This window comes from Astyanax mexicanus, unplaced genomic scaffold (assembly GCF_023375975.1).
Source record: "Astyanax mexicanus isolate ESR-SI-001 unplaced genomic scaffold, AstMex3_surface scaffold_41, whole genome shotgun sequence".
Taxonomy (NCBI): domain Eukaryota; kingdom Metazoa; phylum Chordata; class Actinopteri; order Characiformes; family Acestrorhamphidae; genus Astyanax; species Astyanax mexicanus.
Genome location: NW_026040051.1, coordinates 298,781 through 324,447, shown reverse-complemented (window position 1 = coordinate 324,447; position 25,667 = coordinate 298,781). Strand labels below are relative to the sequence as shown.

The 25,667-nt window shown below is 38.4% G+C and overlaps 1 protein-coding gene across 1 annotated transcript in view; it reads right to left on the bottom strand.

Moving 5' to 3' along the window:
• LOC103038855 (protein kinase C-binding protein NELL1) overlaps window positions 1–25,667 on the bottom strand; it is a gene marked incomplete at its 5' end in the record, with an annotated part of 349,348 nt that overhangs the window by 42,233 nt on the left and 281,448 nt on the right. Inside the window, one exon of the mRNA XM_049473634.1 lies at window positions 17,027–17,122. Coding sequence (XP_049329591.1) covers window positions 17,027–17,122 — 96 coding nt within the window. The remainder of the gene's footprint in view (window positions 1–17,026; window positions 17,123–25,667) is intronic.

Sequence of the window (25,667 nt, the reverse complement as noted above, 5' to 3'; positions counted from 1 at the left end):
TCCAGTTAACAAATAAAACAGCCTTTTCAATCACCCTATAAAAATACTTATTAAACCATTTCATCAAACAATTTTATAACACACTTCTATAAATTGATGATAAAATCATTAAAAACCAAACAATGTAACAACAACTGTAAGCTATCTATTTGCAGGTTTGCCACTTTCTGCAGGTGGATTTTTTGCCAGGATTATCTAGGGGTGTAAATCACAAGATTCATTACGATACGATACAATACGATTATTTTAGTCAGCGATACGATAATCTACGATACCTCAAATTATGTCTTTATACGATACAGTTCGGTCCAATAGGATTTAATGCGATTACAATCTGTTCCTTTTCTAAGAACTCACAAATGCAAACAAAATATAAATTGAATGTTTTATTATTAAATGTCAAATGCAGTGTAATCATAAACAGTAAACAATTATTCACTTCAACACTTTAATTTCCATTATTTAAGTTCCATTTGAGAACATCAAATGCAGAAGAAAATGTAAAAAAAAAAGCGCCTGTTATATTTAGAGTTTACAATGTGTGTATGGATGTTGGTGATGAATAGTCAATCATTCTCTACATTTCCTGATTCAGTAGGGTCTTGACAAACAAGTTACAAAATTTGTAATTTATATCACAATGCATTGAAGAGTTACACTGCATTATATTAGGTGTCCACCAGGCGTCTCTAAAGTGTTCAAAACCTCTCCAGTAAATCTGTCTCTATACAGCCAGAGTTTGTAATATTTTTGTTTGTTTGTGATAAAATAAATTAATGTAAGTCTATTTCAGAGTAATATTAATACTTTTTGATGAAATGACAAACAAAATCACACGTATGCGCGCTGTGGGCGCACTTATGTTTAGCAGAGGGAATTTGGTGACAGCGGTTAGGCATGCCCCTCCCCCAGCCATTAGGAGACCAATCAGGGCAAATTACGTACCAATGTTTTCGTCTAAGGGTGGACTATTGGTTGAAATAGGTGTCAATCACTTTTGTGACGCTGGAGAAAGGCTATGACCTGATTTGATTGGATTGGATTGATCCAGCGCTCACGTTATTGGTTCAAAAGACGATCACTCAAGAAAAATAGTGGTTTGTGGACCGCTGAAAATAAACGCATGTTTGTGAGGAGAAGTGAGCAGGCGAATAAAGGACTTTATGGATATTTTATCTGCGGTTCAGTGCTGTATTGTGGATGCTGTGATAGTAAGTGAATTTTCTATAATGTAATATGATGTTATTTTATATACTAATAATATGTTATAAGGCTATTTTGTTGGGGAGGCGTGTTCCCCATGTAAACAATGTGAAAAAACAGGCTGTTTTCAGTTGGAGGTTTCTGGCGACTGGTTTCATGTAGATGGTTGTAAATTTGCATGCAGGTAGTTAAATTAGTACTAAAGAATATGAGTCGGTTATTTGGTCGGTGTGTTTAGAATATTTGACGCTTATAAGCATTCAACTTTACATAGTCAGAACGGGCCCGCCGACGGGCTAGAGGGCGCTTCTGCAGTGAAAACATTCTGAGCAGGAGGTTGTGAATCATAGAATATTTTGATGTCGTGATTTATGTGAATGTGTTTGCGTTTTGTCAGTGTTGGATTGGAAGACCAAAAATAGAAAAGTACCGCAATGTAATCCATTTATTTTAGCAGAGTAACTGTAATCTGATTACCATTTACTGAAGCAGTAACTGTAACGGATTACAGTTACTCATAATTTGTAATCTGATTACGTAACGCCGTTACATGTAATCCGTTACTTCCCAACACTGTATATAGGTGAGTTAGTTAGTCTGTCAACCACAGTGAAAAGAACTTTGCTATTGTTAATATTATTGTTAATAATGCTGGAGAAGTAGGTTTGTCTACATGTGCACATTATTTTATTGTAATCACGCAATCTATCTTTAAAAATTTCTTTGTGAATGTGAAGCTTGGTTTTCCGCCATCTGCGCTCAGCCTTTCTGCATTCTCTCTTTTGGAGCTGAACTGCAGCATCATTTCTCCATGGTGCTTTCTGCTTGCATGGCATGGTTTTAACTCTAACTGGTGCAATCTCATCTAAAACTCTAGCAGTTTTTGAGTTAAAACTATCCAGCAGAGTATCTACAGAGTCTGATGGTTTGCATGGTGCAGAGCACACTTTGCTCACAAAAAGTTCAGCTGTCATGTCATTTATCTGCCTTTTCTTGTACCTGATCTGTCTGGTTTCACTGTGTATTGAAGTCCACATTTCAAAGAAGACACAGTAGTGATCTGACAGTGCAACATCCTTAATAGAGGCTGATATGTTGAGACCCTTCGAAATAACCAAATCCAGGGTGTGACCATGACAGTGTGTGCTTCCAGTCACATGCTGAGAGAGTTCAAAAGAGTCAAATACATCATAGAGTTCTCTGGCATAATTATCCTTGGGATTATCAATGTGAATGTTAAAATCACCAGCAATAATAAAATGATCAAATTCAGTAGAAATAAAAGACAGCATATCTGTAAAATCATCAATAAAATCAGCATTGTACCTTGGAGGCCTGTAGACAATTATTAGTAATATTCTTGGTGTCCCTTTTAAAACTGCACCTAAATATTCAAAAGATGTGAAATCACCAAGTGATAAATGCTTGCATTGGAAAGTATCATCAAACAGCATAGCTACACCTCCACCTTTCTTGCCGGTACGTGAGACATTTAAAAAGTTAAAGTTTGGTGGAGCCGACTCAATTAATACACTTTCAGCACTACAAGAATTTAACCATGTCTCTGTTAAAAACAGAAAATCAAGCCCATAATTTGTAATAAAATCATTAATTAGATAGGACTTGTTTGTAAGAGATCTGATATTTAGTAGAGCTAACTTAATAACCTGTGCATTTTGTTCCAAAGACTGTGGGTTACAATTTATATACTGCAAGTTGGATATATTCACATTATGTGACCTATACTCTCTGTTCTTTCTGCTTCTGATAAGAACTGGAATGGGGGGATAACTGGCACACAGGGTCCGTACTTGTATTGAAAACATGTACTGCTGACTTCACCATTGTAGCAGCACGGACCCAAAAGATATCAGTTTGCTGGATTACTTGTGGCGGCCTCTTCCCTTATGGTGGAGGGAGGTGGGAGGGGCTCCTGCTGGTGAAGAAGTCGAGAGCGAAGCTGTCTGTCCGGTGGTTTAGGAGCTTGTCTCTTCTTTTTGGGTTGTGGGGGGGGGGGGGGGGGGGCTTCATTTTGGTCCCCTTTTCTAGCTCCTTGATTGGGGAGTGTAGTGGTGGTGAGGGGGGTTGCTGTGTCCGTGAGGCAGTAGGTGACTGTGGAGGAGAAGTTGTGCTGATTTTTCGCTGTACCTGAGGACTCGCTGACAGAGAAAGCGTCAGTCTTGTCCCTGCAGATACCAGCTTCTCCATGGTTGCTGGGAAGTTCAGGTGGGGTGATGATGGGGTGGAGATGAAGGATGGTGTGGAGTGTTCATGCAGTTGCGGTGTTTCCGGCAGCTGATACAGCAGAACATGGCTCCCGTCCGATAACTCCGCAGTCTCTGTGGGGGGAGGATGTTGTGTCTCTGTAGTGCAGACAGTGTCCTTGGGTGTTAAAGCTGACGTGTCTTCACCAGTGGGAACAGAGAAGTTGCACAGAGAAAAAATGAAGTTCTCTGACAGGAATTTGACTCCCCTCTTGTTGGTGTGCAGTCCATCTCGCCTGAAAAACTCTCTCTTCCCAAAAAACAGATTGAAATTGTCAACGAAGTTCAGTCCGTTTGACCTGCAGGTTTTCTGAAGCCATATGTTTAAAGCCAGCAGCCTAGAGAACATATTGCAGCCTCTTGCAGGTAGAGGACCACTAATGAATGTCTGGATGTTGAATTTGCGCAGTGTGGTAAAAAGATCATTAAAGTCCCTTTTTAACACCTCAGACTCCTCTTTCCTTGTATCGTTCTTTCCAACATGAACAATGATCCGTTTCACTGTTCTGTATTCAGCCAGTAGTGCTGGAAGCTTCTCATTCAGTTCAGAAACGGTGATGTTTGGCTCACATCGAACAATGAGTTTCTGATTATTGTTCATGCCATGAACAGAGTCATCCCCCAAAACAAGGGTGTCTGCTGTAGCCCCAGCCTGGAGCCCTGTGGCTCTCCTGGGGTGTTTTGAATGGCTGAATCTTCTGGTTCTTTCTGAATCATACTGGCTGGTATTAGGAAAGTCATTGAGGTCTTGCAGTGGCTCAAATCTATTTTGCAAACTAAGTGACTGGAACTGATTTCCTCTGGCTCTGTGCTCTGATCTCCGAGCAATAGCTTTAGCATTAGCATTAGCCAGATGTGCTATTTTAGCAGGAGTGGAGGATACTACAGAGCTGTATGTGGCATGGCGTTTGGGTTTAGCTCCAATGCAAACCCATTGCTGGTTTTGCCCATATCTTTCAGCTGTACTCACATTAGGGATGTCCACATGATCTGCTGGTCCAGTTCTGTTCGTCTCCACTGCTCGCTGCTCCGTTAAAATCCCTGCCCGTTGTCCGCTAGCGCAGAAATGCCAGTCCTGAAACTCTGATAACAAGGACCGAAAATTTGTTTCCAAAACAGTCATTCTTTGTAGAAGATTGTAGCAGTTCTGGCAGCACAGGTGCTCTGAACCCACACAAGGAGGCATCTTGCAGATTTCTTCTTAAGTACTCTACAGGAACTTTTCTGATTCCTGTGCCTATGGCTACTATAAAATGTCCAAAAGAAACTAGAAAAAAATAAAATAAGAAACAAAATATGGTAGTGCTAGTGCTAATCTAAATAATGAGCTCAGACACTGTAGCTCGAAAATATCAGAAAAGTATGAAAGATAGCAGAGATAGCAGAGCTAAGCAGAGAAGCGTCTGAACGGCACAGAAGCAGGAAGCAGATTTACCTGCCTGAGACATGTAGTCATGTCTCAGGCAGGTATGTAAATGATTACAGGTGCAATTTGATTAGACACTTGGTTTTACCACAAGAGGGCATAATAGTCCCTCCCCCATGCCCATTAAAAGTTTGGGTAGTGTCCCTCTTGGTGAGAGATCACTGAGTCTACGATAAACTTAAAGAAATTTTGAGCATCTGACAGACTGAAAGGGGTTTCATCATTGGACTGAAAGAAGAAGGAAGGTCATTTTGATAAACTTCAGGCCATACAGCTGCCAATCAGCCAGCCTCCGTTTCTATTTCAGCAATGTCCACGCCTCATCTTGTATCCAGGCTAGCGGCACCAACAGGGAACTAGATCCTCCTTTCAATTACAGTACAGTTTTCCCCAATAAACTCATCCTTTTATTTTAATACTGTAATATTTTATACTCAATTCCAACAATTCCTTCTCAATGCGTTGTCTAATTCGCCATGACTGTATATACGCTGATATGCCCAAAACGATGGGACAGTAGTATGTAGTGGGTGCAGATGGATGGGGGACGTTCTATTTCTGAAGTTGGGTGTTTGGGGATTCCTCCATCCACAGTGTGACGTGTGTAGCGAAAACACACTATAAAAGGCTAATTTCACCACCCACTTAATTCATGTTGCTGCGACAGGCGGGGTCTGGTTAGAATTAAGAGAAAAGTCACGCAACTCTTGTCAGAAATCACATCCACATTCAGTGTACACATTTGATACTCGTTCCTGTCCCATGACATATGGCATGTTTGATGTCAATAGGTTGTTGCTAAATATTTATGGTTTTTGGAACTCAAAAGGAAACAGAAGAGGATATTACATCAAAAAAAGATGTGCTGCTGAGTTTTGTTGTTTATATTGTTATTGATCATATATTAACATGAAAATAACATATTAAATATATAAAAGGAAAGATCGCAAAGTCAATTTCAATCCTGTATAAGTCTAGAAATATATTCAATTTTAAGGCTCTGAATATAATATATTGTTCACATTTACTATTTTATATATCATACTGTGTGGAAGTGTGGGGTTCTACGAATAAAACAGCAGTAATGATATATAGAGCTATACTGTATGTATTATTAATAAGACTGGTTACCATGAACATAATAATACTCTATGCAATCTCATTTTATGAATTTTTATTATTTGGTTTACTACAAAATAATACGAATAATGTACAGAGAAAAAGTTAGTTTACTCTTTTTCTGCAAAGATTTTACAGATACAAGAGGTAAAAGAGATATGACTTGCGATATGTTTGTAAATTTGTTGTATAAAAAGCTGGAGAGGAGATTAAAATGAGATGTATATCTGTTGTTGGAGTGTAGTTCACTTTCAATTTTCCAAAAGATAAGGGTAAGTGTTTTTTCTATTATTGTTTTTATAGTTATTTATTTTGTATATACTATAAGAATGTTGAAGGGTAGCTTTATTTGTTATGTAGGACAGCCATAATTATAAGCATTTTGCTTATGCCTGCGTCTTTTCAGTCACTAATTTGTCAATAATATTTGTAGTGTTGAAAGTTATTGTATTATGTAATGACTGACTAAATAAAGATTTTTCATCATCATCATAATCATTATCATCATGTCAGGGTAACTCTCAACAAGCACTTTTTTAGGAACACTATAGTCAGAATACCGGCTAAGGCCTCCTACTAAACTCCCACTAAAAACACCCACAATGCATTTGTGCTCCAAACTACCACTGCTGGCCTGGAACTGATCCAGAATCTAAACTAATCTAAACTCAATGATCTGACCCAGATCATCAAATCAAAGTCCAAGAACCAACAGTTCATTTACTGTCTAACAGGAATTCCAGACCTTCACAGTCAGCACTTCACACTTCTCATAACTTCCTGTTTTGGCTCATTGGTCCACATGTATATAACCTTCCTCATGTCTATAAATCTGTAATCCTGCGACCCAGATGACCTTCTGCTGTCCGTGGTCGAGTGTGAGGGCAGCGATCTGTCACCATTACGGCTCATTCTAATGACTGAGTCAGAATCACAGCCGGCAGAGTACGATCTTTCTCTCAGGATATAGATTTCTCCTCTGGGTCTGTGATGATGATGATGATATATGAGAGTGAAGTTGTAGAGGGATATTACTGTAAATAAGAGGAGAGGAATAAGTAGTGAAGAGTCCGACCTGCACGAACGTCTACGGCAGGCCGTCCTTCACACTCCAATGTCAGACATATTACTCCCCTCCTCAGCAAATTACTCAAATAATTCTGTTCACATTTACTCTCCGCAGACAGAGTTTAATATACGAGACTGAGGAGAGACGTTTAAGCCGTTTGCAGAAAATATATCTGACATGAAACACCACTTTCACATTCTGCTGAATTATTCCTCACTCACAGTTTGGATAAAACAGGAGAAATAACTGAATAAAAGTTCAGATTATAAACTTTTACTTTATTCCACATCAGTGTCTGCAAATAAAAGAGGAATCATTTCATTACTCAATTTATCGTGTTTGTCCCACTATAAGGTGCACCTAAAATCGTCAGTGCACCTTATAATCTGGTGCATTTTATGTATTAATTTTACCAGTCAGGTTGTAAAGAGCAGTAAAGCCACTACAATAAAGTACAGCGTTATATAGGAGTTTCAGTTCTCTAGTACCAAGGCTGAAGCATTATTAGCATTAGCCGCTAACTACGCTAAGCGCTAGCTCTTTGGCCATTTAGAGGTGAGTATTGGCAGTCTGTAGCCTGCATGTTTACTGTGTTAAAATAAGCTATGTAGGACGAACCGCTAGCTAATATTACATGGCTTACCGAAACACTCAGGGTTCCTCAGTGTATTGCTGTTGGGCAGTGCTAGTAGTTAATGCTAATGCTAATGCTGTTGCACCCAGCCTTCATGGAAATCTGAAAATCTAAGCTTACTGTACATAAACAAAAGCACTTCATTCACCCAATAAACAGTTTTCAGGAGAGAAATCTGTGTAGATTAACATCCAGTGCTCATTTAACTCATTTACTTAACCTAGCTTAGCTTTACACGAGACCTGCTGAAATTCGAAGGAAAAGATGGCGACACCCCTGTTCCTTACTAGAGTCACATAATGCGCCTTATAATCCTTATGTATGAAAATAGACCAGAAAGTAGGCATATTCTTGTTTTGGTGGCACAATAGAATTATATATTAATTTATGTTTTGTTTTTAGTATGTATCTACTATACAGGACCAATTTTAATGTTCTATACAGGACCATAGGTTGGTGTAGTGTAGTGGATAACACCACACTTTCTCGTGGAGATAGACTAGGATTAATTTCTTTTCAGTCCCTGGTCAACACTCCTGAATCTACGTTCTTACTAAACCACACATACTGCTGAATAATTATAAGAGTTATAATGTAAGTAAAACACTGATTTATTTTATTTATTACTTTTATTAATAGAACAATAATTTTAGCAGCACAAATGAACAGCACTAAGAGCTGATTTCACCCAGAGAACCACAGCGTATTATATGTGTTACAAAAGCTTCTGTACCCAGCTAAATAACCAGCACAGCTCTCCAGCCTCATGATTCATTAAAAACCTCCAATTTAGGATGTGTAATGTCTGACAGCAGTGACTGTAAGCCCTAACGTTTCACAGCCTCAGCTGTGTGATTGCAGTGTTCTTCACAGCATTATTAGCGCCACATATGTTGCTTTTGTGCGCTGACTGTTAAACTGGCTGCAAAAAAGCCATAAAAATTCATCCAACACAAAGCTCAGAACAGAGCTCTTAATTTCCCTGCACTGAGAAGTTAAACTGCAGAGGAAAGAAAGCAGCTGATGCCTTTTCCAGCTACTGATGAACCTGACAGCTCTTTTCAGAGTCATCTCTTTTAACTCACAAACAGCTGTTCATTAAGGAGCATTAGCAGTATAATACATCATATACTTAGCTTAGTTAGCTAATAGCTTAGCAATATGATTTAGATTTGTATTAACAGAGCTTCTAATTAATGCACACCACAAATGTGTTGCAAATATATAATATAATTATAATATAATATACAATTTTTTGTCCCATTTAGTCAGTGAAGTAAAGAATCCAGATCCTAGCCATGCAATCTATACCATCAATAAACATACACAACATAAAAGTAATTTTATTGTTTGCATTTCATAAAAAAATTGAAGTATTATTTACTTTGAGCCAGAATTACAATCACAGTGTATATACAGTTTCTCTCAGTGTTTTGAACCATTTAAACCAACTTTTTGATTGTTTAATTCATATATATATATATAAGTACTATTTTCAGTGAAGTCAGCTGTAGGCGTTAGTCGAGGTGTTTCTGAAGTATAAAATAAAAGCGATGTGTAAAAGATTTGTCTTATTTTTTGAGCTTATGCGTCACACAGTGATGATGTTTTTATAATGAATGTAGAACCTGAGAGTGTGTGTGTGTGTGTGTGTGTGCAGTACCAAAGGCTCACAGACTGTGTAGATGAAACTCATTACTGAGACGATGTTTTCATTTGCAGCGAACAAGAAAAGCTGCGTTATTTTGGTGAGATGTTGAAGCAGCTCGCTGTTTGTCTCTGCTCTCTCGCTGGGAAGTAATCACGTATGTACACTCCTCTACATCTGAGACGACACAGCCGCTCTGTCATTATACAGAATTATGATGAAAATTAATGGTAGGTGGGCTGCTGGGACTACAAAAACTGTGTCTGCAGAAACGGCAGCATCTGTCACAAATGGAGACAAATTGAACACAAAGAAAGAACCCTGGTAACACAGCTCACAGCGGGAGCTACAGCACTGTTTAACATCCAAGAGTCCACATTCTCACAGTCTGCTTACGGATAAATCTATAATCTGCTCCTCACTGCGTTCTGATCAACGGTAGGAATGTGATTCTGAAATCATGATGTTTAGGCTTAAACCATCAGATCTTTAACCCATCAACTTCACAAAGGGACTGTTCACTTCCTGATTAATATATGCCACTGTTAATACTGAATGCTTCTTAATTCATACGTCGTCCTAATGTTTCGTTAATATAACATTTACGAACCCCTTTATGAACTCCCTCTGCACTCAGCTCTTTACAGTCTCACTGCACCCATCAAGACCTTTCTCACCTTAATTAATCAATGATCTAATTATCTATATTTGCACATCTGTAAATTCATAGTTTATTCATTACTGTTACTGTAAGTTGTGTGTAATTCTATATTCCTATTTGTTTTTATTGTGTTTCTCTTGTTGGGGAGCTGGAACTCACACTGTACACCTGTGTTTCTGTCATGTGATGATAAAACAATGTGATTTGATCTGATTTGTATTTATGGTTGATCGGTTTACATATAAATGATTGGACAGGAATTAGTAAAGGACTAAGTTAAAGAGTATTTAGAATTTAAATAAAATGTCTTTCCTCCTTAAACAGTGCTGTAGCTTTGTATCTCTGTATTTAATCCGACTCCATTTGACAACTAATACTGGTGCTTACCGGCCAATGTTCAACAATTTACTTAATTAACTAAATAGTATTATTTATAAACATATTATTTATTGATATTATTTAATAATCCAGAAATATACCATATTTTAAGGACTATAAGGTGCACCATATTATAAGGTGCACTATCAACAAACATCCATTTTCTTCTCTATTTTCATACATAAGGTGTACTGGATAATAAGGCACATTTTAAGTGATGATAGTAAGGAACAAGGGTGTTAATCTGCACAGATTTCTCTCCTGAAAACAGTTTATTTGGGTGAGTAAAGTGCTTCCATTTATTTAGAGTAAGATTAGATTTCAAATATTTTTAACAGCTTAGCAGCTTAACAGCCGTTAGCAGCGGTTAGCGCTAGCATATGCTACCCGACAGCGCTACACTGAGGAACCCTGAGTATTGTGGTAAGCCAGGGTGCTGTTAGCTAGCAGTTCGTCCTGTGTAGCTTGTTTTAACACGCCAAACACGCAGACTACAGTCTGATATACTCACCTTTGAACAGGCAAAAGAGCTAGCGCTGCAGTTAGCGGCTAATACTAATGCTGCTCAGTGCTGGAGAACTAAACTCCTGTATAACGCTTTACTGGCTTTACTGCTCCTTACAACCTAACTGATACAATTTATACATAATGCACACCAGATATTAAGGCACTGTTGATTTTTGGGAAAATTAAAAGATTTTAAGTGTGCCTTAAAGTGTGAAAAATATGGTATTTAAAGCTAATGTTAATTAAAAACTCACCTTTTACTTAATTAATTGGAAACTGTAAACGGATATTATATTTGTCCAGAATACAGATAAGAACTATCAAATATATAAAAAAAGACCAAAAAAAATCAAACTTTAATGTTTAGGAGCATGCAATAATATTACAGATTATTGTAAGTATGTAATTATATACACATATCTAGGTTATTATTGTGTAGAGTACTTTGCAAACAATTTAGGATCCTAATCACAATACTAAAAAAATGTATTTATAAAAATAAAAAAACTTTTTGTATGTATGTTATACGGTATTTATGGAATTCTGTAAAAAAAAGTGTTTTTCCTCCACATTAATCTCCTGATCTAAAGCTGATGAACTGAGATGGTGGTTTGAGGTGATTTAATTGGGAGGAGCTGGAGCTTCACAGCGTGAAGGAAAAGCAGCAGCTATTGTTCAGCACCTCCAGGAACTCCTTCCTTCAAGACACTGAGAAAACTACTCCAGGAGACTCTCCCTCATGAAGACACTGAGATTAAAATCTCACCAAGAGTCTGCAGATCTGAACTCAAAGAGAAATGTGCTTTTTGTTTATTAAAAAAAAATCATGTGTATCTGTATAGCATTAATGTCTTTAAACTAAAATGCATAATATAAGAAGTCACACATAAAGAAACATATTGGATGAGAAGAGGTGTGTCCAAACTTTTGACTGGCCTTAAATCTACTGGGTCCTACATGTTTCTCCTGAAGCTGTATCAGCTAGTAGTTTAAACTGTGGCCTGAAGCTGAGCTTCTTCAGCTCCTCTCTGTAGATGAAACCTTTCTGAGGGTCAGAGAAATCCTTTCACAGTCATTCTGTAAGTAACTGTTGAGAGATGCTTCTGCCTGGAGCAGCGTCTTCTCTATATTCTCAGTGAAATGTGCAGAGAGTTACATTTATGTAACCTTTTCAACACAAGCATCGCTTCTGCTGACTGTTCAGAAAGACCCCGCCATTCTGACCACCGGCTGAAAGCAGGCAACCCTTAAAACTCCAGTTCTTACTGTTATTTTCCCATACAAACACCTGCCTAATACTGTGCCACCAAATCAGCTCTCACCTGTTTGTTGCACTTTACGTTGTCTACAGTGGCTTGCAAAACTATTCACACCCCTTGAACTTTTCCATATTTTGTCATGTTACTTCCACAAACAAATATATTTCGGTGGAATTTAATGTGAACGACCAACACAAAGTGGTATACAATTCTGAAGTGAAAAGAAAATGATGCATGATTCTAAACATTTTTTACAAATAACAAACTGAAAAGTGCAGTGTGCAAAAGTATTCCACCCCTTTTTTCAGAGTGAACCAATTGCATTCAGAAGTTGTCTGATGACTGCTAATGACTAAGAGTCCACCTGTGTGTAATCTAATCTCAGTACAAACTCAGCTGCTCCGTGACTGCCTCAGAGTTTGGGTAAGATAATATTGAGGAGTAAAAACAGCATCATGGTGTCTAAAAAACACACCAGACAGGTCAGGAATAAAGTTGTGGAGAAGTTTAAAGGCTTAGGCTGTAAAAAAATCCTCCCAAGCTTTGAACTGTTAAGAAACAGTAAATATTAATATTAAAGGTATTTTTCAGCTGATCAGACAAAATGACATTTAATCCAAAAACCTGATTATGATTAAGAGAATGAAGTGTCATGTGAGTGATCTTGTTTGGGCTGACTCAAGTGTCTGAAACTAGTGAGTTGTTTTAGATATTTGACCTGAACTGTGTATGTGGGTGAGTGTGCAAAGGACAGTTAGGCTGACACCTCAAACCTGAATGTCCAGTATGTAGCATGTAATGCAGAAGTCAGCGCCTAAGCAGCAGAGATGAGGCCGGAGGACACATAGAAAACAGTAGTACTCAATAAATGATTTAACTTAATCAGTTAGAAACAGTTGCTGAGGAACCGCTTAACTGACCTTTGCACAGGATGTATGGGTGGGATTTTGGGGATATAAGGTCTTGCAAATGTAACTTCTTCTACTGAAACTCTGTCTGAGTGGAAGGGGTTCCCAGAGCTCTGTTGTAATAAATTGCTAATTTGCTGAAGATCTAAGTATCCTGTCTCTCTATCAACTCTACTTCGGGCTTCCATCAAAAGAATCAAGGGGAACGCACTGGAGCAGTTGAGGGTAGTGCTGATTTTCCCAACAGAACATCTCACAGAGCACTGTTCAATCCATTATCCGAAAATAAAAAGAGTATGACACAACCGTAAACCTACCAAGACAAGGCCTAATCCACCTAAACTTACAGTCCGAACACGGAGAGCACTGATCAGAGATGCAGCCAAGAGGCCCATAGTGACTCTGGACGAAATGCAGAGATCCACAGTTCAGGTGGGGGAATCTGTCCACAGGACAACTATTAGTTGTGCACTACACAAATGTGGTCTTTATGGAAGAGCGGCAAGAAGAAAGACATTGTTAAAAGAAAACCATACACACTAAGAAAAGTAAGTACAGATTCGTACTTAAAAGAGTATAAAGCTTGTCGCTGGGGCTGTACAAAAATTTAACCTTTCAGTGAAAGTCCTTTTTGGTACCCATGTTTTTTGTACCAGTAAAGATTATAAAGATTATAAACATTACCATCAACTGAATATGTGTCAAAAACTTAATGATCCAAAATTGTCTGGCTTTTCAAATGTGCAATTATATATATATATATATATAGTTTATAAGTACAGTGATACAGAATACTGAATGTACCTTTTGTCTGGTAAAATGGTACAAATTTGTACTTATTGCTGTTGGGAATGACTTTGTACTTCAGAGGGAACAAATCTGACCCTGTAAAGACCAATATTGTACCTTTGAGGGTACAATTATGAAGAGTGTACCCTTGAGTACAAAAAAGTACTCATGTCGTACCTCTGTTTTTTACAGTGTAAAAGGTCATGATTCGGTGACCAGTTCACCAGTGGTCCTTCTTTGGTGCACTTTTAGTTGGAACTGACTACTGCATGCTCAGATGTGTTCTGACCCAGTTATCTAGTCTTAACAATTTGTTTATTTGATTAAAAATAATTCAGAATCTATTATAAGGAGTGTACATCATTTAAACTAAATAATCAGTGAGTATATTCAGCTCATCAGTGCAGATCATCGCAGATTGTCTGCAATCAGATCAACAAGTTTATCTTTGGGTAATCAGATAATGTGAAACCTTTTGAGTGCATGAAAAAGCACTCAGTTTTACCAGTGTCAGTGTAATCTTATGTAATGTTGGTCAGTGTATGAGGGCATCCTCAGATGCTCACAATATAATGCAGTTTATAGTTCAACTCTACACCAAATGATCTTACAGTTATTATACAATTCTGATCCTACAGTAAGTAATGGTTTGGAGGGTAAGAGTTGTGACAGGATCATATCCTAGCCGCCGTGCTGTAGAGTAGGGGTGTGCCATATCATAACATACAGAATAATACTGACAACTTTTTTGAATGTGGTGAACGATATTATACCCTAAAATATTGTGTCATATTACCCACCCCTAATAACCACATCAGGGTACTACTTTTTACTGTTTTCTACAAAATAATTTCCCCATTATATACACTGTAAGCCCAGATAAGTTGAATTTAATAAAAAGAAATTGAGGAAATCGGTTGCCTTAAAAAAGTTAAGTAATGGATAATGAAAACTTAAGTTAGCATAAATTAAAACATCAAGTTATTACAACTAAAGGGGAAGTTGATTTAACTTTTTTATTTGTGTTATACTGTAAGACTGGATAACTTTTTTAAGGCAGCCGGTTTGCTCAATTTTTTTAAGTAATGGGGAATGAAAACTTGAGTTAGCATAAATTAAAACATCAAGTTATTACAACTAAAGGAGAAGTTGATTTATGTGTAAGGTAGCCCAGGGGGAATCACTACACACTGATGGTGAGTCAGAAACTGATGGACACACCCGGTATGCAAATATATTGTGACAGAAGCCAATGGCAACAGATTTAACTCAGTTATTTATTATAAGTTGGAAATAGATCTCAAGATCAAAGATCTCAGTTTGAATGTATATGTGCCCACAAATGTTAGTTGAGTAATATTTAGAAATATCCAATTTTATGTAAAACAGACTTAAATCAATTGAGTTCAAACAACGTCTGGGTTTACAGCGTACAGTATCTACTAGAGACAGATTAAATCTGTCTAATATCATTTACTTTACTTTAATCCTGGATATATGGAGATATTGCATTATTAGCATCATGGCATTCTGGATCATTGACTTCTGTTACAAATCTGATAAAATTCTTGTATTTTTTAATACCTCAGTTATGGGTGTGCCATATCATAGCATATGCAATAATAACATTTCTTTTTTGTTGCAGTAGAGTATTCCTGAAATATTTTTTTTTTAATTCAGTGTTTTTATCATATCATCAAGAATATAATTTTCATTAAAAAATACGATGAAATATCGTGATATCATTTTAGGGCCATATCATCTACCCCCACTGTATAGAAGTGTGTATCATTCACAGATCTATTCATACACAGCATAGCGAAAGTTGATCACAGGCAGCTGCAGTACTAGGTTTAATAATCCTGTTCTGATCGCAGGAAGGCAATTCCAAACTCAAAAAGACACACACTAATCTTCTGCTGGATGTGTGTGATTACAGAGAGAGCACCAGAGGGTGAGTCCGGTGGTCAATCAGAGGGAACCGGCAATGATCCGTGAACTGTCCACATACTGATGTAAAGGGTGGAGCAGGTATGATGGAGGCAGTTCTGCTGTAACTACACTGGGGCTGCTGGATAAGTTACATACATAAAAAAAAAAAGGAATATTTTTACTGTGATGTAAGTTTTCATAATAAATACTTAAAAAAAAAAGCAAGACAAACTGCACTGCCCACATGCAGCAACAGAGGGAGCTCTTCAGTCTGCAGACTGGGCTCACGTCAAATAACGAGACTGGACATAACAGGAGGTAGAGTAAGGTAAAGGTCCACAGTCAAATTAAGTATTTAACTACTTAATTTATCGCATTTTAATATTTATATCGCGGTTTCCAACAGCGTTATCTCTCTCACTTATTCTCATGCACCTCTAAATTACAGTGAATCAGATACAGCAGTGCTGCTGGAGTTTTTAAACACTGTGTTTAATCACTCACTGTCCTCCACTCTTTTACACTATTACTCCTACCTACAGCTGCTCCACCTTGTAGAAAAGTGCACTTGTGGGCGGAGCTTGGCCAATTGCACAGTAAACTATAATCTATAATCTGCTGACTTCAACACAATACACCTGCTATAATCCATTTCTGCTATATATTAAACACTGTATAATGCAGAGTTTCAGCAGCACATTGTGGTGCTCTGACACTGGAGGTGTGTGATGGACAGTTGAGTAAAAAGTGAGGTGGAGGACAGCAAATCAAGGGGATGGCAGGTAGGACTGGGTGTGGAGATGGAAAAGACAGTGAAGGCTGGACAGACAGGTGGAGAGGGTAAAGGTGAAGTCAGGAACAAAGAGACGAGTATCAGGAGCGAAGCACTGAAGAAGATCAGGCTTGAAAGTTACACAGAAAGTTAAAGATAACGTTGAGGAAAGCAGATGTGCACTGTCCATCAAAAGTTTCAAACCAGCTGCAGTTCCAAACTATTTACAGCCGAGCGTTTTAACACTTCAAAACGTTTCTGATAAAGTGGCCATATGGGAAAAAAAACTGAGTGAGACCAGTCTGTGTGCAAAGATCAATAAGAGAATAGAACTGGTCTCCAGGTGGAGGATGGAGACAGACAGGTGCTATAAGCAGGCGTAAGGCAGAGAGACAGGTGAGAACATGTGGATGAAGGCGGGTGAAGAGGCCTGAGGCGGAGTTCTCTCACAGCTTACCTGTCTCACAGAGACGTCCTGTAAAGCCTGATGGACACACACAGGTGTTGGGGGATACACACGTCCCCCCACTGCGACAGCCCTCCTCACAGAACGCTGCGAAATAAAAACACACACAACTCAGTCCAGGGGTACACCACATCAGTGATACTGTAGTGTTCAGTGCTTCTTTAGTGTTCAGCGTTTCTGTGGTGTTCAATGTTTCTGTAGTGTTTAGTGTTTATGTGGTATTCAGCGTTTCTGTGGTGTTCAATGTTTCTGTGGTGTTCAGTGTTTCTTTGGTGTTCAGTGTTTCTGTGGTGTTCAGTGTTTTTGTGGTATTTAGTGTGTATTTGGTGTTCAGTGTTTCTGTGGTATTTAGTGTGTATTTGGTGTTCAGTGTTTCTGTGGTGTTTAGTGTTTCTGTAGTGTTCAGTGTTTCTGTGGTGTTCAGTGTTTCTGTAGTATTCAGTGTTTATGTGGTATTCAGTGTTTCTGTAGTGTTCAGTGTTTATGTGGTGTTCAGTGTTTCTGTGATGTTCAGTGTTTCTGTGGTATTCAGTGTTTCTGTGGTGTTCAGTGTTTCTGTGGTGTTCAGTGTTTCTGTGGTGTTCAGTGTTTCTTTGGTGTTCAGTGTTTCTGTGGTGTTCAGTGTTTTGTGCTATTCAGTGTTTCTGTGGTAAGCAGTGTTTATATGGTGTTCAGTGTATTTGTGGTGTTTCAGTGTTTATATGGTGTTCAGTGTTTCTCTGGTGTTCAGTGTTTATATGGTGTTCAGTGTTTCTGTGGTATTCAGTGTATTTGTGGTGTTTCAGTGTTTATATGGTGTTCAGTGTTTCTCTGGTGTTCAGTGTTTATATGGTGTTCAGTGTTTCTGTGGTATTCAGTGTTTCTGTGGTGTTCAGTGGTTCTTTGGTGTTAAGTGTTTCTGTGGTGTTCAGTGTTTCTGTGGTGTTCAGTGTTTCTGTGGTATTCAGTGTTTCTGTGGTGTTCAGTGTTTCTGTGGTATATAGTGTGTATTTGGTGTTCAGTGTTTGTGTTGTTTTCAGTGTTTCTGTGGTATTCAGTGTTTCTGTGGTAAGCAGTGTTTATATGGTGTTCAGTGTATTTGTGGTGTTCAGTGTTTATATGGTGTTCAGTGTTTCTGTGGTATTCAGTGTTTATGTGGTATTCTGTGTTTCTGTGGTATTCAGTGTTTATATGGTGTTCAGTGTTTATGTGGTATATAGTGTGTATTTGGTGTTCAGTGTTTCTGTGGTGTTCAGTGTTTATGTGGTATTGAGTGTTTCTGTGGTATTGAGTGTTTCTGTGGTGTTCAGTGTTTCTGTGGTGTTTAGTGTTTCTGTGAAATTCAGTGTTTCTGTGGTGTTCAGTGTTTCTGTGGCATTCAGTGTTTCTGTGGTGTTCAGTGTTTCTGTGGTGTTCAGTGTTTGTGTTGTTTTCATTGTTTCTGTGGTGATCAGTGTTTATATGGTGTTCAGTGTTTCTGTGGTGTTCAGTGTTTGTGTTGTTTTCATTGTTTCTGTGGTGTTTAGTGTTTCTGTGGTGTTCAGTGTTTCTGTGGTATTCAGTGTTTCTGTGGTGTTCAGTGTTTATATGGTGTTCAGTGTTTCTGTGGTGTTCAGTGTTTCTGTGGTATTCAGTGTTTCTGTGGTGTTTAGTGTTTCTGTGGTGTTCAGTGTTTCTGTGGTGTTCAGTGTTTCTGTGGTATTCAGTGTTTCTGTGGTGTTCAGTGTTTCTGTGGTGTTTAGTGTTTCTGTGGTGTTCAGTGTTTATATGGTGTTCAGTGTTTATATGGTGTTCAGTGTTTCTGTGGTGTTCAGTGTTTCTGTGGTGTTTAGTGTTTCTGTGGTGTTCAGTGTTTCTGTGGTGTTCAGTGTTTCTGTGGTATTCAGTGTTTCTGTGGTGTTCAGTGTTTCTGTGGTATTCAGTGTTTATATGGTGTTTAGTGTTTCTGTGTTGTTCAGTGTTTATGTGGTGTTCAGTGTTTCTGTGGTGTTCAGTGTTTGTGTTGTTTTCATTGTTTCTGTGGTGTTCAGTGTTTATATGGTGTTCAGTGTTTATATGGTGTTCAGTGTTTATGTGGTGTTCAGTGTTTATGTGGTGTTCAGTGTTTATATGGTGTTCAGTGTTTCTCTGGTGTTCAGTGTTTGTGTAGTCTTTAGTGTTTCAGTGGTATTCAGTGTTTCTGTGGTGTTCAGTGTTTATATGGTGTTCAGTGTTTCTGTGGTGTTCAGTGTTTCTGTGGTGTTCAGTGTTTCTGTGGTATTCATTGTTTCTGTGGTGTTTAGTGTTTCTGTGGTGTTCAGTGTTTCTGTGGTGTTCAGTGTTTCTGTGGTGTTCAGTGTTTCTGTGGTGTTCAGTGTTTGTGTTGTTTTCATTGTTTCTGTGGTGTTCAGTGTTTATATGGTGTTCAGTGTTTATATGGTGTTCAGTGTTTATATGGTGTTCAGTGTTTATGTGGTGTTCAGTGTTTATATGGTGTTCAGTGTTTATATGGTGTTCAGTGTTTCTGTGGTGTTCAGTGTTTGTGTTGTTTTCATTGTTTCTGTAGTGTTTAGTGTTTCTGTGGTGTTTAGTGTTTCTGTGGTGTTCAGTGTTTCTGTGGTGTTCAGTGTTTCTGTGGTGTTCAGTGTTTATATGGTGTTCAGTGTTAAGATACAGAATGTTAATAGTACAGTATTATTGCACCCTATTTTAAAGTTTTACAGAACAGCATAAAGCTCTAAGACAGGTTTAGTTTTACTTCATAATAAAAATGAAAACTATCATATAATATCTTCTCAGTTGTGCTGTTGGACTACAGCAAGCATACATATTATAAATCATTCTGGTTTGGTGCACAGTGCAGATATTTATAGCTGTATTTGTATTATTGAATGTGTTGTAGTGTACAGTCTGTGATTTAAAAGTCTGACTTTAGTGTACAGTCGTTCTTCTACTAAACAATCAGAATGAAGCGTAGACTCAAACCTCTCCATGCAGAACCCAAATCAATTACGTAATTTATCCTATAAGAAAGTAATTGATTATGTAATCAGCACATTGTGCTCTAAGCATCTGAACAGAACAAACCGCTTCCACCTGAGACTGCAGCCACTGTCCCGAGACACTACCACAGAATAAAGACCCCAAATTAAAGAATCACAGAAAACTCAATCAGGGCAGCCGCACACAACCGCAGCCCAAATCTCATTTGCATATTTAATTGGAATTGGATCGCTTTTATGAAGGCATAAAAACAATTAAACATGCAAATGAGACTTCATACCTTCCCTCAACGGGGAGACATGATGCCGCAAACAAACAAACAAAACCAACTTAAATAAACAGAGAACAGTGCGGACTGACTTTACAGAGTTAAAGGAAACACCTAAAAATGTTTTAAGTTCTCATTCCATGTTTTTTTTTATTATTTTAAAATGTCTAGTTGTGGTCTCTAGTATGAAAAAAATAGGTGTTTCTATTTAGCCCTGCTTTATTTCTCTGAGGTCCCTACTCCGGCTTCAGCGCTGTCTGTGGGTGATCCTGAGCCGAGGCGGGCGATGCCTTGAACTCACTGGTGGACATAGACTTTTGAGTCTTTCCTGATCAACTTGTTTTTCTGAGGCTTTTCTTTCAATAGCTACTGCAGACAATGGAAGTTGAGGAAGAGTTTCATATGCAGCATCAAATACAACTCAGACAGACCTATAGTATTTCACAAAGAACAAGAAAAAGTGGATTTTAGCAGAAGGAGACCTTTAATATACGCCTAAAAAGCTCAAAAGGTTCTAAAATGGGTTCTTTACAGTATGTCTTAGAACATATCTCATCCATTTAATACTCTACATCCAGTTTTTGATCCTGGACATCTAATAAAAGTGAAGAACATTTAAACTGATATAGAACATTTACTGAACTAGTCACTTTAAATAAAAAAAAGAAATCAGCTCACACTACCTTAAACATGTTTCTTTACAGAGCGTAAATTTAGTTTATTTGTAATAGTGTAGTTCAGGATTTAACTTTACAAAACCTCTTAAAGCAGTAAAGCAGTAAATCTGAGATGTAAGCATTTACATAATGTAAATGTTATCTTACAACCTTGAAATTACATGGAGATTCTTCAACTGTTAAGAGCTACATTCACATTACCAGCTATGTGGTTCTAAATTGGATCTAGATCTTTCATATGTGTAATGTATCTGATTTGTGGGTGGTCGGATAGGCCGATGTCTATGTTTTTGTCTGTCCACTGTGCATGTTTTAATTGAGTGCGATGTGGTGAGCTTACACTGCATGTTTTAATTGTTTGCTGTGCGAGAACTACGCCTGCTATTCATATGCTCACACTGCATGGTCAGACTGATATGCTGCAACACAGGGGCTCACACTGCACATCAAGCACAGCCTGTAGGCAGAACTCTTTTTACAAATATTCGGTTCAGAAGAACATGTTGAGAAAGCAAATAGCTTTGCTAACTCGTTCTTTATACACCCATAGATACCCATATGAGAAAGGCCATCACTCCAAAAGACAGGCTTTTTCATGGGTATATTTGCAGTGAATTTTGAGAAAACAAGTTGATGGAGGTGATGTGCATAATGTACAATATATAAAATTGTGCTGGGACAGAGTTATTACAAATACAATCTAATAATATTAATAAATGTGACCTTCCAAGTCTGACCTGAGCATAAAAATCATGATGTACCGTATTAACATGTCCAAAATTACTTCTTTTAATAAATATCTACTGAAGGATCTTTTGGGGGCATTATATTATATGTATATTTTTTATATTCGTAACTGAATGTGTCAACAAGGTTTCTGCAGGGAACTCCTTTATAATTAATTCTCACAACACCTAAAACTCAATCAGACAATGTTGAACCTGGACACTGAGTTACTGGCTGGGTGGAGACTGTGGAATATTAGATTTCAGTGACGGATGGAAAAGCGTCTGAATGACCTGCTTTTCTCTGGGTTCTCTGGGTTCTCTCAGCACAGACTGAATACAGTGATTACAGCCTGACTCACTGTTCCTCATCCTCACTGAGAGAGGAAGACTGAGAGAAGCGCCGGCTGTCAGAGATACGACACATACGACACAGTAATAGGAAGCGCCAGACACAGAGAGAGAAATAGTGTGATTTGGAATGAGGAGGATAGTGAGAGAGCAAATGAGACGGATGGGAGCAGAAAACGAGAGAGAGAGAGAGAGAGAGAGAGAGAGAGAAGAGAAAAAGGGCTGGAATGCAGGCAGGGTGGTCTGGCTCTTCAGATATGATCCTTAGTAGCTCCTGCGTTCATTCTGCTGTTTCAGTTAGATAACAAATCAGCTCTCAAGCAACAGAAGGTCTCTTTACACACGAGAACTTCTCAGACCTTTCACAACCAGGTCTCCATCCTGTCTATTAGCGGTGCACCATATCATAAATTACACAATATATCACCACCAGTAATGTCACTGAGGAACGTGTTACTCTAATCTGTCTATTTCTTTCAGTAAGGAGTGATATAATGAATATAACTGCTGGACGAATAAGAAGAACATTTATAGTTGTTGCTTTACTGCTGGAACTGTTGGCTGCAACCACACCAAAATAACAACAGGCTAGTGAGCTAACAGGCTAACACTAGCACTCAGGCTGAACACACACACACACAGCGAGCTCCCTCTCTCCTCCTTACACACACACACACACACAGCGAGCTCCCTCTCTCCTCCTTACACACACACACACACACACACACACACACAGCGAGCTCCCTCTCTCCTCCTTACACACACACACACACACACAGCGAGCTCCCTCTCTCATCCTTACACACACACACACACACACACACAGCGAGCTCCCTCTCTCCTCCTTACACACACACACACAGCGAGCTCCCTCTCTCCTCCTTACACACACACACACAGCGAGCTCCCTCTCTCCTCCTTACACACACACACACACACACACAGCGAGCTCCCTCTCTCCTCCTTACACACACACACACACACACAGCGAGCTCCCTCTCTCCTCCTTACACACACACACACACACACACACACACAGCGAGCTCCCTCTCTCCTCCTTACACACACACACACACACACACAGCGAGCTCCCTCTCTCCTCCTTACACACACACACACACACAGCGAGCTCCCTCTCTCCTCCTTACACACACACACACACACACACACACACACAGCGAGCTCCCTCTCTCCTCCTTACACACACACACACACAAACCCTCTCTCTCCCACACAGTTATTATTTTGGCAGTACTTAATTTAAAAGTAACTAGAAAGTAACTTAGTTACTTTTTTCTAAGTAAATATGACAGCACTGATCACCACACAGTATTATTTTCATAAAATATCAAATCATAATAACAGCAGTAGTCAGTCTAACAAGCATGCACTAAATACTCTGTACTTTAGTATCTTAGTAGTTTTTTGCAATATAGATTTTTTTAATAACTTTTTTAACTTTTTAAAACTGTAAAATTAATAATACTATATACACAAAATCAAACTTTTGGTAAGTTAATGTTTTTTTGTAACATTTTTAGTTTTTGCTGAATGTTTAAAACTGTCATGCTTGTATCAAATAAATCTGAAATTTAAAATGTTATTGGAGAATTATATTATCAGAATTAATGAAATGTTCTTTAGTGTTTTTATACTGTTACTCTCGTGCAGCTATTAATTGAATTAATATGAACTTTAATATAAAACTGTAAACGATCTTTACTTTTAGGTACAGCTGCAGGCTGTGAGCAGTTTCTGCACTAAGACTCCTCATTATTAACTCTATATCTGAATGTACTATTCAGTTAAGAACAGCAAAAACCTTAAAACTGTGAGAATATGTTGATTTATTGATGAATATCATATAAAAAACAGATAAAGAGTTAATAACATTCTAAAGCAAAGCAAAAGTTTTAGGGGTGAATTTTATTAGTCTGTTGACAAGAAAACATACAAACCATAGAAGACAGCTGATGTAAAAGACATTTAATATAAAGCTGGAAAAAGGGGATAAATAACAAACAGCCTCAATGACTAACAGTTTATGAAGGCAGGGGGGGAGGGGGCTGAGAGAGTGAGATTTAACAGAGATTTCTGAGAGTAAAGGAAGCAGAAACAGCAGATTTCTTGGTTAAAAATGTAAGAGTTTGTTCTGTTAGACTGTAACAAATTACACTGACTAAACCATTTAAATCACATCTCGCACTGCAGTGGGTGGCGCTCCCATACGCAAACCAAATCATAAATATCTACAAACAAATAATAAATGTGTTCCACACAAAGCGTTCTCCCGAGCGTTTTAAATCATCTGCAGCGGAACGACTTCAAAGATTGACATGATTTGCAGACGATTTATTATCAACCAAAAACAGCCTTTCCTCCATTCACACAGTGCAAGAAATAAAGCAGCACTTTAACACTGTTTTCTCCATCTGTGAGGTACAGCTGATTACCACAGTCAGTCATTTCCACACGTTTCCCTGAAACAGAGGAAAACCCGTCCACTCAAATTAGTGTATTGCTGCTTTTGACTTTTTGACGTAATGTTATTCTGCCCATTTTTCTTTATATTGGGCAAATTTAAGGATAGATAGACCAATAGAAATATTCTAAAATATCTTGGAATAAAATCTTTTGACACTGACTTCCTGTAAAGTTGGTATTTTACACTTTATTACAGTAACATTGACACACTTGGCACTAAAAACACTCCTGTCTCTTCCACACTCAGCTCTGCATGCAATCTCCAATCTCCAGACTATGATACCCAGGATGCATCACACTCTGACACTCACAATCACATGACACTGCACATGACACCTCCAGGAAGTCAATCACCAAATTTCTAACACCTGATCTCTGGCCTATAATAACCCTTCACTTCACTTCGCCTGTGCTGAGTATTGATGGATTATCCTCATACATTGCGTTTCTCCTTGCCTTTGTGTTTTCTCTCTCGTTACCAACCCTGTTTTTGTATTTACTGACCTTGATTTTGGATTGCTCTCTGATATTGCACTGTCTGTGTTTGACCACTGGACTGTTAATCGTGTATGGTACATTTTCTCTCTCTTGCTGCTGTTCACTGGTTTTGACCCTGCTGGTTCTGTCTACCCATTGTATTGTCTGAGACCTGCTTTGCCATGACAAAATACTCAGCTGCTATACAGACAGCAGATACAGAGGTGTTTATGTACCCCAAACGAGTTTCAAATGATTTCACTGTCACAGACAAATTTGTGATAAAAGTCTGGCTAGGGTTGAGCTGCAGTCACATCATCTCGAACATTTAGTGTAAGATAGTTAGGACTTTATTTTTATTCAGTTCGCGGCCTGGCGCTCCGATAAAATAAATCGTGTTTAATATTATCGCAAGTCTTGAGACTCGGCTCACGCAAATAGTGATGTAAACAATGTCAACAACCAATAGGAGAGCTATGGGAAGCCGCAAGGCAAGCATGGGAACATTTCCGTTCACTCAACCAGGGTCCTCTCCACATTCTGCATTGTCTTTTTTTCTTTTTGGCTGTTTTTTTCTGAACTGCACACACCAGGCAGCTAAGGCCATGTGCTTCTATTTCTGCATCACTGTCTTGTAAAAAGTGACCCCCAGTTTTTGCTTACGACTAAAAAGTCTGTGACTAGTTTTT